This window comes from Ptychodera flava, chromosome 16 (genome assembly GCF_041260155.1).
Source record: "Ptychodera flava strain L36383 chromosome 16, AS_Pfla_20210202, whole genome shotgun sequence".
Taxonomy (NCBI): domain Eukaryota; kingdom Metazoa; phylum Hemichordata; class Enteropneusta; family Ptychoderidae; genus Ptychodera; species Ptychodera flava.
In genome coordinates, this window is record NC_091943.1 from 7,739,359 (window position 1) to 7,758,738 (window position 19,380).

The 19,380-nt window shown below is 36.4% G+C and overlaps 1 protein-coding gene across 1 annotated transcript in view; it reads left to right on the forward strand.

The window, feature by feature from the left end:
* The window catches only part of LOC139152689 (carboxyl-terminal PDZ ligand of neuronal nitric oxide synthase protein-like), a 60,290-nt gene that overhangs the window by 36,103 nt on the left and 4,807 nt on the right, over nt 1-19,380 (forward strand). The window contains exons 3-8 of the mRNA XM_070725976.1: nt 13,262-13,354; nt 13,713-13,771; nt 14,704-14,812; nt 15,420-15,573; nt 17,419-17,591; nt 18,255-18,470. Coding sequence (XP_070582077.1) covers nt 13,262-13,354; nt 13,713-13,771; nt 14,704-14,812; nt 15,420-15,573; nt 17,419-17,591; nt 18,255-18,470 — 804 coding nt within the window. The remainder of the gene's footprint in view (nt 1-13,261; nt 13,355-13,712; nt 13,772-14,703; nt 14,813-15,419; nt 15,574-17,418; nt 17,592-18,254; nt 18,471-19,380) is intronic.

The following is a 19,380-nucleotide window of genomic DNA, read 5'->3' on the forward strand; positions in this document are numbered from 1 at the left end:
AGTAATACCGGGTAATCTTGTGGTAAAGGAAGTGTAGATTTCAGCTTCTGGGCAGTGACCGTAATGAGGAGGGCAATTATGCGGCCATGCGTCTACTGCAAAGTAGATGGACTTACCTAAGAACTGCTGCTGATAAAACACAATTGAATTACATACCTGTCAGGGAAATCTGTAATGGTTGTCTGGAGATGGTTTCTTGTGAGCTTAACATTCTCCCACATTGAAATCAGTTGCTGCAGACAGTTTCATTGAAATACTTTATATTGATGGTATTACACATAACAAAGTACTGTACAGTGTATAGGGTACCTGTATACCGTAAGTATGTGAAACCATGTTCTACGTGAAAGGATCGGGATCCTTTAGCTCGTTAGAGTTCTTATTTGCAGATGTTAACATGCCACAGTATATTTCACAGATAATTTTGTGTTCCGTCCAGCCAAGTGTAAAATGCTTTATATTCATTTTGTCATCATATAAGTGAATGCAGATAGTTCTACCAATCTTTATTATTGTCATGTGACTGTGTGATATACAGCGTATGGTGTATCAACCATAACACTTTACATGTAGAGGTTATTACCCAATATTGCCCGTTCGTGTGTCGTCATATCAGCATAAGTGTAACTTATGCTGCATCAGATACAAGCTGAAGTTGCGTGTGTGACATGGCAGAAATGACAAGAACATTGATATGACAAAAGGAAATTACGATATTGGGTATTATATCATACAGTATATTGATTGCACAAATGCAGTGATCTGATTGGTCGAGAAATGAAAAGAACTATGGTTTATTCGCGATATACAACGGTTGGCACATGTGCAAACTCTTGGCAAGAGAGCAAAAAAACTTTTTTTGACGTCCCATTCCAGAATTTCAATATACTGTTATGACATAAGAGCAATAAAGCACACCCAGTGATGGTATACCACTCGATTAATGTGACCAGTTCACTTTATACATATACACTTGCTTTCACTTATGAACTGGTCAAATCCCGTAGTATACTGTCGCTTGGGGTGCTTTATTGCTTAATTAACCAAGTTATCATATGCTCATGTCCAAACTTTTACAAATTACAGTATGAGAAAAATCCTAAACTTTGTCAGATTCTACAAATAGTCTGCCCCATGCATAAATATGGAAAAAATTCTGTAAACTTGTGTTATGAATTAATAGAATATATGACGTTTCTACTGAAGAAACCACATCACGTGACAATTCCTCCATGAAAGCCATAACAAAAGGTAAGGATTTAAAAGCCTAATAAACATTTTCCCTCAAAAACTCTCCCCTGCTTCAAAAGCCTCCCTGTTTCAATCACCGGATTGTTGTACAGAGCAGAGATTAGCAGCAATTTTCACTGTTTACTCTGAGAGTTGCCACGTAAATGCATGTCACACTGTCATCCTGCTCTCACTCCCTATTTGCAAGTACATGTACTGTACTGGTAGGTAGTGCTGTGTGAACCATAAAATGTTTGCTTGGGCTTGTACAAAGATTACAAGAACTTCAAAGGAACTATATGTACCATATGATAGCATCGCAAGATTCAATTTATTATTCCCTTATTTGGCTACCCAAAATATCCTTGTTCCTTACTAGTATGTCAGCAACATCACATCACGGGCAGAGAGGTAGCCATATTATTTGTTTATGTTCAAGCTGCAAATTACATGTAGTTTAGGAACACTCCAAAACTGATGTAATATATAAATTATACATGTATGCATATTATTGATGGAAATCTCAGGATTTATATGATTAAATTCTTCGCTGATGCAAAACAAACCTGATAACGTCCAACGGTTTGGTTGAAAAATGAGAATGTGGGTGAAGAGAAATTGGTCAGGTAATAAGTCACTGATGAGGAGATGACGAGGGTTTGACTGATGGTTTTCATTTATCTCTTCCTGTATTTCTGACGACAAGTCACTATGTGATTCAGGTGAAGTGCATGGTACTTGAGTCCCTGCAGGGCATAGCATTGCAATATTACCATAATGCTTTTCCCTCTGTGTAATTTTTGTACAATCCCCAGGGGATCTCTGAGATGCTTTCCAAAGCATGCAAATGAAGTGGGGAGGATTTTCAAATGAGGGATTGAGACATTCAAGAGCTTTGGAATGCCCTGATAATACACATCAAATTGGATTGCAAAACTGAAAAAGGCAGCAGTACACAATGTCACAACTTAAAGTCCTTGCTTGTTAGCATGTAAAACCGCTACTGTTCTCTCTATGGTTGCCATCTCAACACCGATCCATGTAATAGACCGCACATTATCCGCATAATCATGGCCTACTGGGAGATATTAGACACTTATAGCAAGGATTGGACTCTGTAATCGAAGCAGAGTCGTTTAAATTGCATTGACTCTAGCTAGAGTTGAATTACTTTGTGATTTACATTTTGCTTTAAGACTCTCTCCAGACCTACATTTCATTGTCATTCTGTAATTGATGAGACGTTACTGCATTATCCGACGGAGGGTTATGTTACTGTATCAGACTTTGCACAAAAACCTGTGTGCTACCTTTAACCAGTGTCTTGTACATGTATCTTCAAGTTCATGAGAAGATAAAATTTTCCAACCACTGTACTACGGTATACAGTCTACCATACATGTGCTTTAGTTTTACTATCATATCACTTTATATGTATTGAGCTTCCTTGCAGTGTTGGCAACATGTCTAGCCCAAAAGTTGAGTTTAGTTTATGTGATGGAATTTCCTTCAGGCAGCTAAAAACTAATTTTTACATTACATCGAAGAAGAAAGAAAATGTTCTTGTGAAATGGATAATGGGTACAGTATTTCTTTGCTAAGGATTTGGTTGATTTTAGCTTACTGCAAAAGCCATTGTAGTTTGAAAGGCTGTGTTATTCATTAAAACGATATACAGGTTATATATGACGCCCTTCCATATTGTCACAAATGAACAATTGCTGTGTGCATACCGGTACAAAATATAAGAGCCAACAGCTGTCATCTCCTGGAATGCTGAATTTTCCTCTTGAGACGAATACATCTGTGTTCATTCATAGCCTTCACATATTTGAACAATGTTTCCATGTACTGGTATCACCCTATGGGTTAACAGTCATCAGTGCAAATGTGAACTTGCTTGCCATACGGGTACATGTACAATACATTACATACATGTATAGTGTATGTGTAACTTTTGAAGTCATGTTATTACAGAAGAAGTTCAAATTTTAAAGTGCACTGAAATACAACTATATTTTAGAAGAGCTTGTGAAACAAGAAGTATGCAAGGAATACTGCAAAATGTACTGTATTCTTCAAATTGATTTTTCAAACCAGTTTGCCATGCTATCTTATAGTTACCTTAACTTTGTCTTCATGAGTAAAACAAGTGATAGAAAGAAACGTGGCAGACTTACTGTTCTTGAACATACAAAGTGCATTGCGGTTACTGACCCCTTTGGCACTCTGAACGCAGATATTGTAAATTGAAGTGGTGTGAAAGGATGTTCTGCATTGATGCCTTCCAATGGTGGTATGCTTTTAGAGGGGTTAATTAGTGTATAAAGGCAAAGCAGCCTTCCATTTCTATGCTTGTGACCCATAGCTATCTATATAAACCCCATAAAACAGATTCTGTGTACTGCATAGAAGACTAGCAAGACTTATGTTGTTCTATCTTTCTTTCAGAAGTAATTGACCATTTAGGTTAATGCATCTAGGCAGTGGTTGGTGTCTAGTTTGTCCTGACGTGACAAATGTGTGGTGCTGTTTCACACTGAGTCAACCTTCTTCACATTATTGTGAAAGGTATCCAAGGTGACACAGCTCTCTCACTTTTTGGTCATCCAGTGGTGTTTGTGTTTCATCAGCTTTCTCACAAAAGCATGCATTGAATCCTCTGTATGTGTGGAGAACTCAATGTAATGAACATGCTGTCCACCTCTATGCATTAACATTCAACAAGAAAGATTTTTAACCTTCACGATTTTGTCTCAATTCTTTAGTTCCGCTGGTCTGAATTTTAAGACCACTTCAGTGCTTCTAGTTTAGCTTTGGACTGTTGTATTGTTAACTGTTGAGGAAGTTGCCCTCTTTATCTGATGTAACGAAAATAACAAAATGAAAGTGAAAATTGAAAAAAAAGGCTAGTTTCATAACATTCACAATACATCACCTGAAACAGTGTCAAACATGGAATTCTGTTCAGTTTACTTACTACTGTACCTGTACAGTGTACAGACAAAGACGCTCAAGCATGACACTTCTGTAATATACATGTATATGTCTCTGTTCAAAATAGCCCTAGGTTTTCATATGTCCAAACCTCCAGACTAAACATACATATCATGACAGATTGCTTGCAGAACACATCATAGTAAAGTGCTTTGTAAGCAATTTCATCCAAAAGCTGAAAACTCAATATTGTTAGATACATTACTCTGTGAAGAGTAATTACTTGAAAGTGTACCATGGTTCTTTATGTCAAATTCAATAGCTTCTAAGCTAGTGAGTGACTCAATAATAATGTGTCTTTTTCTCTGCTCTGACTCTGAGACATTTTCTCAGCTGATAATTTTTTTAATACCTCAGCAGGCTGTTTGCAATTTGCTGTTTGGCAAGACTACTTGTCATGATGGTATTTCATAGATGCTCCTGATCAAAGTGAGAATAATTGAACCCCTGTTTCTCAGTAAGTGGATCATTGATGCTGAAACAGGTTCATAAGTTCATATTATAGCTGCAACTGAAATATTATCAACAGGCAACAAAATGGTGTATTGTAGCAGTACAGGCTTTGCTCTAGCAGAGCATCAATATATAAACTAGAGTCTCTTTTAGAGATACTGTAATTTCGCCATAAATTAACCAGGCAGTACCGGTAGTGTTCTCCATATATTCCCATTATCATCACTAGTGAAAAAAAAAATAGTAGTCAAAATTAGACTCTCTCATAACCCCTTGCTTGCTAGCACGGTGTCCCTCTGCCCTGGACAATATACCGGTATACCAGTATGAGCTGGTGTAGCAGCTCAGAGAGCTTGTGACGTACATGTAGACAGCAAGGATTTTCACAACATGTCAGGGCTGACACTGCCCGACCGTTGAGGGCACATAAATGTAGGTAACAGATTATAACTGTGAATGAGTCTTTAGAAGTCCAAATCAAAAAGTTCTCTCACCACAACTGAGCTCTAGCTGCCACGGTCCCTCCACAAAGTTTGTGGAGGGACCGTGGCTCTGCCAACAGGCAGAAATGACATTGTGAATCGTGTGATCATTCGCAGTTCAGGCATGCAGATATAGTCTCAGCCCAAAAATTGCTTTACAGAGAAATGATTTTTGAATATAAAGCCAAATGGCACAGTAATCAAAAGTATATTTCTTATGATGCATGCACCAATCCTTTTGTAAAATGTCGCTTTAATAGTAACCTTGTTTTCACCAGTATGTAAATGGCTTCCCTATGGCACTGTTGATAGACAAAGAAAAAGAAAATTTATATATTATTTCAAGGATGTAGTTCAGTTTACTGTTCTTAATTTTGTGATAGTGGGTGGCACACTTCAGAATTGTTTTGACAAGGCTTGGTTCTCTGTTGTTCATGTTGGGAGCTCTGTAATCATGAATTCAGTGGTACAGATGGTGCAGACAGAATTTGAATTCAACCATGGAGGGATGTGTTGATCTTGGCTTTCAACCGTCAAATGTCAAAGAATGCTTGTACTCAGAGACACCACAACAAGCACTCAGTGAAAGGAAAACATTTCCATATGAGAGGAAATCAGTTCAAAGACCTGGCCTACAGGTAAATGAAACCATCAGAGTTTTATCCTACAGTACATGTACATGTTGTCAAACTTTTAGTCTGTTGAGACAACATGTACCGATATATTCATGTTGAAGTGCGCATCCAACTAGAGGACTGACACATGTTTTACCCTACATGTATGTACCTCTTTGATACCCTTGTCTACAAAAACTATGGCAATTAATTTAGAAAGCAGAACTTTTAATTTCCACCGTTGCATGGACAATTCTTGCAGTGGTTGGTACACCAGTACTCATCCAATGGTATCTGGTAAGGTGATACTGATGTTAACCAACAACTGTGTATTGATGGCTTCAGTTCACCAGTTACACTTGACATTTGTGTCCCCGTATGATTTATTGGCCCTCCTCTAACCTGCACCTGTCACTGAAATTGCTTATAATGCTAGTATCCGTGCGTCCCTGTGATGAGATCATGTTGCAAGGAAATCATCCCAAAGGACAAGTTGGATTGCTTTGTGCGTTGTATGGCTTCCGAACTTTGAAAGAAACCCAATTTCAGGACAGTGAATGCTTTTGCTACAGTTACTATCTTAACACTGAGATTATCCTACCATGTAGTCTGCACTCTCATGGTCTTTGATGTTTGAGAAACACTGACATGCACTTAGGATTCTTATAATACAGAAAATGTCTTGACTATAAGAAAATAAAATTATTCATCAATCTTTCACTGCAGCACAGATGTTACTTTTATAAAATATATACTGTGGATACCGAACTGTCAAAGTGTCGTCTCATGGGAGTGAAACCTTGATGTAAAAGTGCAGAATAAGCGTAAAAATCACTTCTTGAAGGAATTTTTCTGTCACGTCCAAAGTTTGTATATTGCGAAAGTAGTTATAACATGTACGTATTCATTGTTAGACTTACATGTACATATACCAATATTTATGCCGTACACTTCAGTGAATGCAGTTCAGTGGCCTTTAATTTTGTGTTGTTAATTTCACGATGCAAAAAAAAAAATAGTTTGGAGACATACACCCATTGAGGTCATGAACATCTATGCAGTGAGCTGTGTGTTCAAAAATAGCATTGTGATGAGCTGTCTATCATCTCCTGATCGCAGAAACCCTAGTAATGCAGTCTGCAAAGTCCAAATCAAATACAGCAGTCGTAATCTGACGACAAAATGAGTTTTCTATTAACTTGACGATGTCCTCATTCAAATCCAATCAGACTCAGAGCAACTAATTTACAAGGTAATATTGTGTTATTATCTGTATCCTATCCCAAAACACATGCCATGCCATTGGAAGAGGAATTTCACATTCATATCGTATAGCTTATGTAAAATGTAGAGTCAGAAATGTTTTATAAATTTTGATGATGCCAAAGAAGAATGTGCTTCAATCTGTAGGCTGAATTTTGGATGATGATTGGGTCTTGTATTGTGGTGTTTTGACTGACTGAGAGTGAATTGTATCAGAGGCTGTGTGGTTCTGTACTTTTCTAGAAAGAGACCCAAATTCTTCTTTGTGGATGTTCTTGGCCAATCTTCAAATCCACCAAGTGTTTGTTTTTCAACCTCAGCAACATGGCTTCCAAGTCAAGGGAGAAATCAAAAATTTTGCACAAAAATAATGTAAAGTTTCTACTCATATGGAATCTTTCGAAAAACTCTTGTAGGAACGGCAAAATACAGGTACTGGTATACTGAACAGAGAAATGATTCTGGTAGATTGTGAAAATACTCACTAACTTGTAACTTTCGAAAAAAGTGGATCTTAATTGAAAAACAATGTAGTAATTAAAAGAGGTATTATGAAGGACTAGGTTTTACCATGTACTTTGGTCAGAAGAAGATTATTTTTATTGTATGGATTACAAGAGCATTAGCCTTGCCTGCTTCTTTATGGCAAAGCCTTCACAAGAAATGTACTCTTCTATAGTGTGTATAGAATTTTGTGGTTTTAAGGTCAAGGGAGGGAACTTTGAAAGTAGGTCAGTATGGTATATTACCAAGTTTAATGGGGATTCATAGCCGGCTAGAATTGTAAGGAGAAAAAGGATGTCAAAGGTCATGTGACTTTCTGTAAACCCTGACATGACCCAGCACACATTTCTCAAGCCCCTTCCTCTTTTTTGCGACAGCATGTCGTGACCATGCTGTAAAACTTCATAGCCTATAGCTGCACAGACAGTTTTAATAGTTGCGATGTTTTACTGACTGTGCAGCCTGTTTCTGAATCGATACAATCGCTTTTTGAAATGTTAAGGCCACACAGGCACATCTAGAACTTCGTTCCAAAGCATGATGCATTTCATAAAAGTTGATGAGCATCAAAGTGACAAGATCCTACATGTATCATCCTTGAATGATGTCAGGGAAAATTTCAAAAACGAAGTATTTGTAATTTGATTGCTACAGGTACATGTGCAACTGTGTTCCTTATTAGAATATGGTTACTGGTACTCCTGTGTCATCTCAAATCCAACTTTGTCACAGGGCTGTTGTTGGCTGCATACAGTGTACCAGTACATAATTCCTGTATGCATCATGTACTTGTACAGAATGTATACTGTATGTTGTAGTTATTTTATTTCCTCAAAGCAAACTTTTGTCAATCTTCATTTGTTTGACTCTTGCACAGAAGATTGTAATTACAATCTATCATGAATCGACATTTAAACCCTCAGAATCTAAAAATGCCATCAGCGTGTATCTGGGACATGATCATGCTATCCATTAGGAAAAAGTCATAAAATTGTTGTTTTTGTCATCCAGATCAGTTCTGTCATTCATTACTCTAGACAGGAGTTCTAGATAAAGATACATGTAAGAGCTTTTACATCAATCTACTTGCAATATGAAGGCCAAAGTGCTTTGTAATCATTGCTAATGCCAGCTGATTGTATGTTTACCTTTGTTTTTATGAGAAGGTTTAATTTTGATTAGCATATACTCTGCTCAAAATTTAGAGATAAGCATTTTTGTCATGAGATTATGCAAGATTGTAAATCAGGGTATTTTTTCATAAACATGTACAGTAAGTGCAGTTTTTCTCTTTGCAAGACTTAAGATTTTTATCGTGCCAGGATTTTTGTCAGGATTAAAGATTAGGTTGTCAATCTTCTTGAAAAGTCTAACCTATGCTGAACATTGGAAAATCAGCCACAGGAAGGAAAGTGAATTTTCTGAATTGAATACATGTACCAGTAGATTTGAACCGGTCACTGAATAACTGTCCATGTACTCACAGTTGATTGGAACGGAATTCAAAGATGATTCAAAGAATGGAAATGACAGTAAATTTCACCGAATTTTGATATGTTTATGAAAATTTTTATGTTTATCAAGATCACTCCATACCTAACAAGTAATGATATTCAACCATGACAAAACACATAGAGTACATCTTTGTTGACCTCTGACCTTAACCCATTCAAACATGATCCCCTACCAGAAGTGAATTTGAGATTTTACAGTTAATATTGCGTAACACTTTGATTTGTCCATCTGATAAACATGAACGCCAGAAAAGTTTGTAGGCAATAAACCTACATGTACATGTGTGATATGACTCGCTGAAAGTGAAGTAGAAAAAAAGAAAGGTGTATGGTGAAGGTTTTAAAGGCTGCGATATTAAGGAAAGACACGCAACTGAACATCTCTTCAAAGACAATTCCACAGTGGATCACTGACAGTGATAGGCAATCAATATCCAGTGAAACCATGCATTATCTAATCCAAATGTCTATCAAGGAACAAATGCAGGCATTGCAAGAAGACAGATTGTTCCATGCGGTAATATCTTTAGCAAGTCCTTTAAAATGCATACAAGTTACTTCAAGCTTTACTAGGGGACATTTAATCATTTTCTAAGGAGCGCCAAAATTGCTTGTGGAATTGAGGTCAGCTTGGGTCACTTTTGATGGATTTATCCAATCAAAGAAAACGATGTCTAAGAGATTTTATTTGTATGACCTACTCTCAACATGTACGGCTGTCTAAATTTAAATCATAAAAACTGGAGGTTACACTAAGAGTACTTTTCATTGCAGTGTACTTTAAGGTTGTGGTTGATTGAATCAAGCAGTCGGTAAAACTACTTTTTAAACTGAAAACAGAAGCTGTTAAAGTTTTCCCATGATGCCACCCTCTTCAGTCTCAAGGTCAAAGGTCAGTGTGGCTGTCTGTATTGGCTATTAAATGTAGCCTGTCAGTGCTCCACAAATGTCCATTCCTGCTGTGTATTTTATTTTATTTTATTTTATTAAACCTTGTTTAACGAGGGTAGCCTGGTAAGCTTCAGTAAAGATGCTTATCTTCCCCAGGGCCCTCAGATGAACATACAAACTGATACAAAGCAGAACAACATGAAACATGACTAACAAAGCTAGAACAATACAATGCACAGAAAAAAGTGGCCAGGAGTCACCACCTGCACACAGGAGGAAAAAAAATGCACAATCACACTAGATAACAAAAACAAATTTAACAAGAAAACTAAAACTTACAAACACAAAAAATTATACCCAATAGGCTTTAAGGTAGGCAGTTTAAAACTGCTTAATGAGTTACTAGATCATATATTTAAATCGACATTATTCCACTGATTGGCACTATTTACAGTAAACCTTTTCGATAAAAATCCTTATTTGTTGGAACCACTAACAATTTTTGCATCTTGGATCTTGTAACTCTTTTATGATCAATTTCGGTAAAAAGACTTGTCATATATTGCGGTGCAAGATTATTTAAACATTTAAAAACCATACAAACATTCTTATAAACTATTCTATCTGGTAATGGCATTATATGCATTGTTTTAAAAAAATGCTTGGTCGAAGCATTATACCTTGCATCACACATCACTCTGATAGCACGTTTCTGAATCTTATGCAACCGTTTGATAAACGGTGATGCTCCCCATAAATGACAACAGTAATCCAAGTGTGGTAAAATATAGCTATTTTAAAAAAGTTTTCTTATATTCATAGGTAAAAACTGTATTCCCTCGTTATTCATGCCGGCCCTAATCATAAACTTTAATTCTTATATTACATGTACCGAATGTCACCAAGCTCCCTCCTTTAAGTGACATAAATCCGAGGTACATTTATGTGGACAGACTTCAGACATTTACTTGGAAGGACATGTAGCTTGCGATACAGAGTCAGCTATATTTAACTTTTCTCATTCTTTGAATAGGAGGCTGTCTGCTCTGTCTGTTGAAGGCATTCTTTTTGCTCTCTCTGACGTGTGAATGGCAATCCAGACAACACGTATCATCTATGCTGTAATCAGTGGTCTACTCAATAAGTCTATTTGCAGCTGTGTCCACATAAAAACATACCAGACTTGGTTTTTGTTCATAATTCTGTCTGACCTCAATTTACGCTTTACCATATTTGGTAATTTATTTTATTTCATGTCATAATAAATAACATACCTTGTAATGTCAGCAATTTATATAATGCCAAACTGTTTCAAACACTGGTAGCTCTGATAGAGCAATTTTGCAATTCAAATCTCTCAATCAATTTGCAGAAACCAGTTATGTGTTGTTCTTTGGCAACAGTGATGGAGATATTCACATGCATTTTCAAATAGCCAGCTGTTGTCACAGATGTCTGCATATTAGCCTATTTACAATTTTGAATGTTGCCCTCAATTTGAAAGAAGGAAAATTTGAACCAGAAAGGAAAAATAAATTCAGGTATCAGGATTATGTCAGTTTATGCAAAGTTTTAAAAATCATCATAATTTGGTTCAAGACACAATGGAAAAAATACAAGAGATATGTTTTAGACTTCAGTCATTTTCAGCCCATAGTGATGAACACTAAATTTGGCTGATCAAGAGTAAAAGTGCAAGTTTAGGGTTATTTGGAGAGAAAAAAGATGTTCAGCCTATCATCTAAGTTACATCCGCACTGCCATGGTTTGGTATTGCTCACATGTAAAGATAAAAAATGTGATGTTTGCTGCGTCATAGCTATTAGTAGGGGGTATTACCATCGATGTTGGTTTGTCTATACCACTTGAGCTTGCTGGAATTTGTCATAGCATTGTACTTGAGTATCTGGGGAACAATACTCATCATCTTTGCATCTTTTGGGGTTTGGTTCACCAGTGCTACATTACTTAGTAAATACAGTATCAGTACATGTTTCAGAGTACAATGCCAATTTCACTGTCACTCTGGGATTATGGTTGAAAATTCAGGACTCTTATATTGTTTGCTGCTATTGCGTACACACATCAGAGTGTCTGATATTGATTGTTTGCTCAGCTTACATGCTAGGTAGGATATACATGTACATGATTGAAGTTCACATTTTGCACTCTACCACTGTACCGTACATTGGTACTTCCAGTACTTTCTATGCTTATGTCCCAGAAACCATACAGGAAAACTTTCATCAGCATAGCTGCCTGTCATTCTTTTTTATCTGAATAACTATAATGTTAGGTACATGTAAATCTGATGTGCTGTGTCTGTCACAGCTGATGATATTCACAAAAAAGCGGCTGTTTACTTGAAACAAGGATTTTGCTTGAACAGCATTCAATATGGATGAGGTCAATGACCTTTACTGTATAAATATCTGATTTTAAAATAGAAGTGGTTTGTTCTTGTTTGAAGTAAAACCACATATTTTCAAAAGCATTAACTCAATATGTTTACTGTAAAATAAAAAGAAATAGAAAGCTGATCAATACGGTTGTCCATTCTGTTTGCTATTCCAGTTACAATAGTGGTGTATGTCGCCAGGAAAAAATGCTGATATCACATATTTTCAATAGTGTAATTTCACTGTTGAATTTCTTTCGATTGGGGCCATACCTTTATTTTATTTGAACAGCGCTAGTTTTGGAAGCTTTGCAGTCCTCCAAGATATATATTGATATCTGTCAAAGTTCTTGCAAAATTGCAGCAAATGTCTTTTAAAAATTTTGCATCATTACAGTAACCTGGTGTTTGAAATATGGCAACGTGGGACAAACAAAAATAACATTCAAATGTAATATGGTACGTTATTTTCAGAAATACCACTACTATAGGGCAGTTCACAGTTTACGTCACTGTTCTCTCATTAATATGCAAAAATAAATATTTGTCCGCATTTTTAGATTACGCTTTTGAAAATTACGCATGCAAGAACGACGAAAAATACATCGCAGTGGGCGACTGCTAGTGTAACAGTGAATACTAAAAACATATTCACGACTCAGAGTACAAGGTGCAAAAACAGCCACGCATGCAACATTGATAAAATTTGTCCGCATTTCAAGCTGCGTGTCCGATGTCGCGCGCGTACAGCTATATTTAGTAACAAACCTGTAACCGTGAACAGCGCTATTTAAGTTACATTTAGGGATGAATGGATGCAAGTTTAGGATTACTAGACATAAATCTTGAATTACATGGCAATTTATAAGATATTTGATATTCATGTTTTTTATACCATTTATTTATTTCTTGCAGTATGAATTTAAAGCCAAAGCAATCAAGAAGAAGAAGGTCAACATAACAGTTTCAGTTGATGGTGTCAAAGTCAATGTTCGGAAAAAGAAAAAGGTATGTTCGTTTGTGCCTGATATGAGTTGGTGTGATAAGATTGCATCAGTCACATCTTAGAAAGTTTGATCTCAGTCAAGTGGCTGCATTATGACTTTTAGTCACATCTCATATCATCGTCCACCACTTTCATCTAGGCTGTTTCAGAAAGGTGTCTGAAATACATAGACAAATATGACAAAATTGTCACCAGAAATATACTCTGGACCTCCATTCAATGCAATGATGTTACAGCAATACAGTGATGGATAAAGAAGTGTTTTCCCACTTTAAATGGTTATTATACCGCCTGCCGTCATTTCCAATATTACTACTTTGATAATAATTTTGTTGTTCATCTATATCTTTTTTTTTTCAGAAAAAACAATGGACATGGGATGAAAGCAAACTGCTCATTATGCATCACCCTATCTACAGGTATATTTTGGTTTTCACGATGCTTACATGGTACATATGTACTGTATCAGGGCTCGAAATACTTTTTTTCAACCACCTGTTCACTGGACAAGTCAAAATAAAAAGTACCTGTCCCAGTGAGAAAAGTACCTGTCCAAAATGGCATAATTTATTCTAAGAAACTATACTAATTTCAATTCAATTCAACAAACTCATGACTGTATCGTATGCAAACTGGCGTAACAGTGCCCTCAGTGTCGAGATAGCGCTGAGAATCTCCCAATCTAAGAGATTTGAGACGTGACCTTAGATAAATCAACATGGCTGCCTCATGTAAACAGTGATTAGATATTATCGAACTTTGTTTTACTTTTGTCGGACAGGTAATTATCCAAATAATGATTTTCAAAATTCTAAAAGGTACATAAATTTAAACTTATGAATATTTGCTGTAGTCAATAGGTTGAAATACTGGTAGCAGGCTGAAAAAATCTGCCTGTCCACTTGGACTAGTACTTTTCAAAACTACTTGTCCCAGGCCAAATTTCACTTGTTCGGGACAGGCAGACAGGTATTATTTCGAGCCCTGTGTATGTTACATATTTCTTAGAAAGCCCACTTGTAATGCTTTTAAAGTGCCTCTATGAAAAAATATAATAATAATTACATTTTTAACCATACACATATTCTGTTCGTGAACCACAAAATTACAAACAATTGTACTTTTATGCTGGTAGATATAGTTAATAACGTCTAGAATTTCATACACTGCCACTAGAGGGCGATCACCAACTTGTTGCATGGGCTCTTAGTTTCAGAAACTGTGAAACCCTACATTGCTATTCACATGTGTTGAAAATTCCTTTAGTATTATTTTGTGTTGATTTTTAAATTTTGGGCAATAAAATAACAGTGAAATCTTATAAGAGATTTTTTTATATTTAAACTTTCAGGGTCTTCTATGTGTCACATGATTCTCAAGATCTGAAAATTTTCAGCTTCATCGCCCGGGATGGCACCACCAATGTTTTCAAATGTAATGTATTCAAGTCCAACAAAAAAGTAAGTTGTTCACGGTATTTTATATTTTCTCATAGGCTTTATTCAGATGTGTTTCAATGCAAATGATATGGTTTGTCAAGTGCATATGTTTTGATTATTCAGCTCTCAAACAATTATTTTGCCTCCAGTCCATCTCAGTGTGGTTCTGCTTATTGTCAGTGCAGATGCAGCAAATCAATTAGAACTTCTGGAAGATAAAATTGATTTGCAAGTTCACAGAATATTAGGCATATTATAAACAAATTTTAATACTGTAATTGTCAGCTGCAAATATCTCCCTCTTGAGTTATATTTTAGAAATATCTTTACAGAATGTGTATTAACACATGGCTTACTGCAGCACTTTTATAAATACCAATGCTCCCCTCTTCACAGTAATAGCCTAGTCCAAGTCTGTTTGGAGCCAGCTGCACAGTTGACCTATAAAGTTGTCAAGTACAGTACATAGCTTCAGTGCTCTATGAATTTGTCAGACAGCCATTGCTGTGTCTTTCCTCTCCAATTGGAGATGCTCAAAGGTTAATTTAAGTCATTTATATTGATTCCATGACCTGGTATCAACTATGAAGACTTTAATTATTCTCTATCATTATTTTTAATTTTTCAGAGTCAGGCCATGCGTATTGTACGTACCATTGGTCAGGCATTTGAGGTGTGTCATAAACTAAGTCTGCAACATGCGGCAGCTGCAGCTGATGGAGAAGCTGACGGTGAAAGTGACAAAGCAAGCGATGAGAAACAAGATCAGGTGAAAGCAAAAGGTAATTTTAATACTATGCATCATCAATCCACTGTAATCTCGAATTCCATTGTCATTGTCACACTGGCACCTTTTGTCTTTGGTGGCCAATTTGTATATTTTGTGAAGATATAGCACTCCTTAATTTGTTTTTGTTCTCTGAAATGTAATTACAGATAAATGTTAATGTCGGGGGAATGTTGCATGTCCAAATTTAAATGAAACTTCTCCATCAATAGGCATTCAATGATTTTGTACTGTTTCTGCAAGTCAACACATTGTATATGCTTTCTGATGTTTTAAACACAAAATGGCCAAAATTTCACCATCGTATATCTTCAATGGTGTCGTAAAATTAAAATTTCAGTTTCAACTTAACTCAAAAGTTGTTACCATGAAAATAACTGGTGGCTAGTACTGCATGTGTATTGTTGGAAAAAGTAATTTTTTGCAATTTAACCATTTGAGAACCAAAGTCTTTATAAACTTGTATAAACGCCTTTATAAACTATATCTTTCAAATTTTTGCCAAAATTTTGATAAAAACCTGTAGCCAATGAAATGTGATGTCTGTTCAGTCCAAAATTATCAAAATAATTACAGAAAAATTCATAAAAATTGGTAAACTGTTGCATTAAAATTTTGTTGGGAAACATTACAGCACTCAAAGGGTTAATATTTACATGCATGCCTTCATAGTTCCATCGCTGCTGCCCACCATTCTGTAATGTGTGTCAGAGGTGTACAACCAAAAGGAGTAAGTTTTGCTGCAAAAACAAACATTACGTTCAAATTGCAGATGATTTCACACAGTGACCAAAATGATGTCAAAAATATGAGTGCTTTCCATAAAATCATACATCCCAACTTTAATTTTCATTTTCATATTAATGTCTCTTTCAAGTTTAATTCTTTCAACTCACATTATTGTGTCTCTTCTGTTCACTCAATGGTTTGGTTTCTTTTTTCCCAATATTTTCTACTTCTCATAACCATCTCACTAACTCACTAACCTAGAGCCTATTGGTACCCGTGTGATCTGTTCATGTCTGGGTAAGTATTCTAGCCACAGTAGTACATGTACTTGTAGTCACATGTCATTCTGTAACACATCACTAAACCGCATGTCTCTGCTTTGCTGCACTGTATACTACCTATTCTACATCATCTCCTACAATGGTTTCAGTACTCCTACTCATAGATGATACCATTATATTTCATGTCTTAAATCATGGCACGCTTAAGTTTTTCCACTTTTGTGTTTGATGTTTCCCAAGTAGTTATAACATGATAGCACCCCCACAGTGTACTGGTATTATGGTTACAAGGTGTTGTGTTGCTTCCTGTAGATGTGTAAATCCATTGCAATTTAAGAGAGTAAGATTGTCCAGTTTGCTGTGACTTAAAGGACAAAGTGACATTAACTCCTTAAGAAACAAATATAAGCAGACTTTGCTCTTCTGTTGAGATGCATTTCCCTATCGATATCATGAGTATATTAGTTGTAGCAAGTATGTTGTCCAGACCAATGTAAAGTTTCTCTTACTCTAGGATGTTCTCTGTGACTCAGGAAAGAAAGAAAGAAAGAAAAAAAGAAAGTATCATAACACATTCATGTATAAGTTCAGGGCTGACTCAAGGAAGTTTCAGAAAATTTTAAATTGTGAGAGATTAGAAATCCTGGATATAAGAGAGCATACTGGTTGTAGCCCTCAGTACCAGCATATCATTCATTGTCTAACCGGCGGTCAAAGTGTTCCGTGTATTGGATTGTAGCCATGTTGTGCTGTATGTACTTAAGTGAAAGAATGCAGTCTTCTATATACAGAGCAAACTTTCAACAGTCTACCCTTTCTTGTCCTTTCAGCGGCATCAAGATCAGCAGACGGTGGTCTTCCAGATGATCATCCAGAAGAGACTGACATCGATGCGGAGGATGACATGGCAACTCACTCCATGATGTCTCCAGGTGTGAGTGGATTCTCTTCAGGAAGAGCAACGGACTTGGATGCTCTGAAACAGACACCAAGACCATCTCAGGTTAGAAATACAATATCTCAAGACTTTTTGTTTGTTACATGTGTAGTTGACATAATTTCCACCTTTCAGAGATTATGTAAAAGATGTGTATATGTGCCATGAAGTTATAATATGCTGTACTTGTTTCTAAAATTTAAATGTGTCAATATTCTAACTCCTATCATGAATTGCTCTGGCAAAATTTAGGAAAACGCACTTTCCATGAACAGCTCTTAAGTTGATGGAATGAATCTATCAATTGTGTTAATGGAGATTACCAGGTGACAGATAGATATTTGATTTCCATTGATCAGACACTGTCGATCTCTGCGATGCTCCAGAGCAAATAAAAGTGATGCATCGAGTATGTCAATAAAATATGAATTACTCTTCCTTCCGTTCTGTATTTCAACCATAACCTCATCATTGAAAACAATTGGACCAAACCAAAAGCGTAGCAGTGAAAGGGTTGAAACTGCCATGAAATGGGGATGGGTTTTGTAGAGTATAAAAGCTGGCTTTGGCAGCCATTGTGAATGATATTTCACTTGAGCAACTGAGTGGTATTACTGGTATGTCCGATCGTAATATACACATACAAGTAACTATAAACTTGTTTGTCTTTTTAGTGGGAAGGTATCATGATATCCACTTACAAGTAACTAATTTTTTTTATATTGTCAGTTGGAAGGTATAATGCTGTCTTCACCTTTGACCTCACCCCCACTGCTGACTGCTGAGGGTGAAATGCAGGGCAGCTCTCTGAGTATGTACCATCAGAAACAATTGCTGCAACAACAGCTCCAGCAGCAGCAGCAACAGACGCAGGTTGCAGTGGCTCAGGTCCACTTGCTGAAAGATCAACTTGCCGCAGAGACAGCTGCTAGGATTGAAGCACAGGTATGAAATGGATTGGGTTTTTTCCACTGCCAGAAAAACAACACATTGTTAAATACATATCTGTGTTTTTGTTAAAAGTGGAAACGTGTAAATTTCACCAGGGTTCACCAGTCGTTTTAAAATAACCGTTTATCCTTTTAATTGGTTGCACTGGTATCAAGGGATAACAGAAATATACAATGCAAGATGGAGGCACATGAATATTCCACATTCATTAAGGGTCATTAGCATAGAATTTTAATACCGAAACAGTGCTCATTAATGTAATCTGCATATTTGAATATCATTATACCTCGCATCTTGCACTAATAGAACAGAAATGGTACTGGGCTTCTCATATACTTACCCTCCTCAACCTTTACTAAAATACTGCAAATATGGTATCTGCCAACTCAGTGATTGCAACCTGTGTATCATTCTGTAAGGCAAGGTTATACCCTTAAAGACATACATCAAACACAACCACATGTTCTAAACATAAAATCTCACTATGGACTGAGATATAAATTCACACATGCATCTAATCCATATTCGCTCATATCTAGACAAACAAAACATAAATCCTCAATGAATTGAAAAGTTTGTGTGTTGATGCATGAATTTTTTACACAGAAATATTTTATTATCCATCATTATCAATAGCCGAATTCAAATGCATGCAGTCATCTAGATTCACTGGCTAGCTCTTCGGTTAAAACAGGCACGGTACAAAGAAAACAATGCACAAGCGTGCATGTGTGGTTTTCTGTGCGCGTTTGTACACATTGGTTTGATTTTGAGTGTAGTAAGTCTGGAGAAGACCACATGTCGCTTTTATTCTGGAGTAGAACCATGGCGTCACATTGTGCTTTATTTTTCACGATAAGGTCAGCAAGAGCAAGATGCTATTGCGTTTGGACAAACTGAAAAC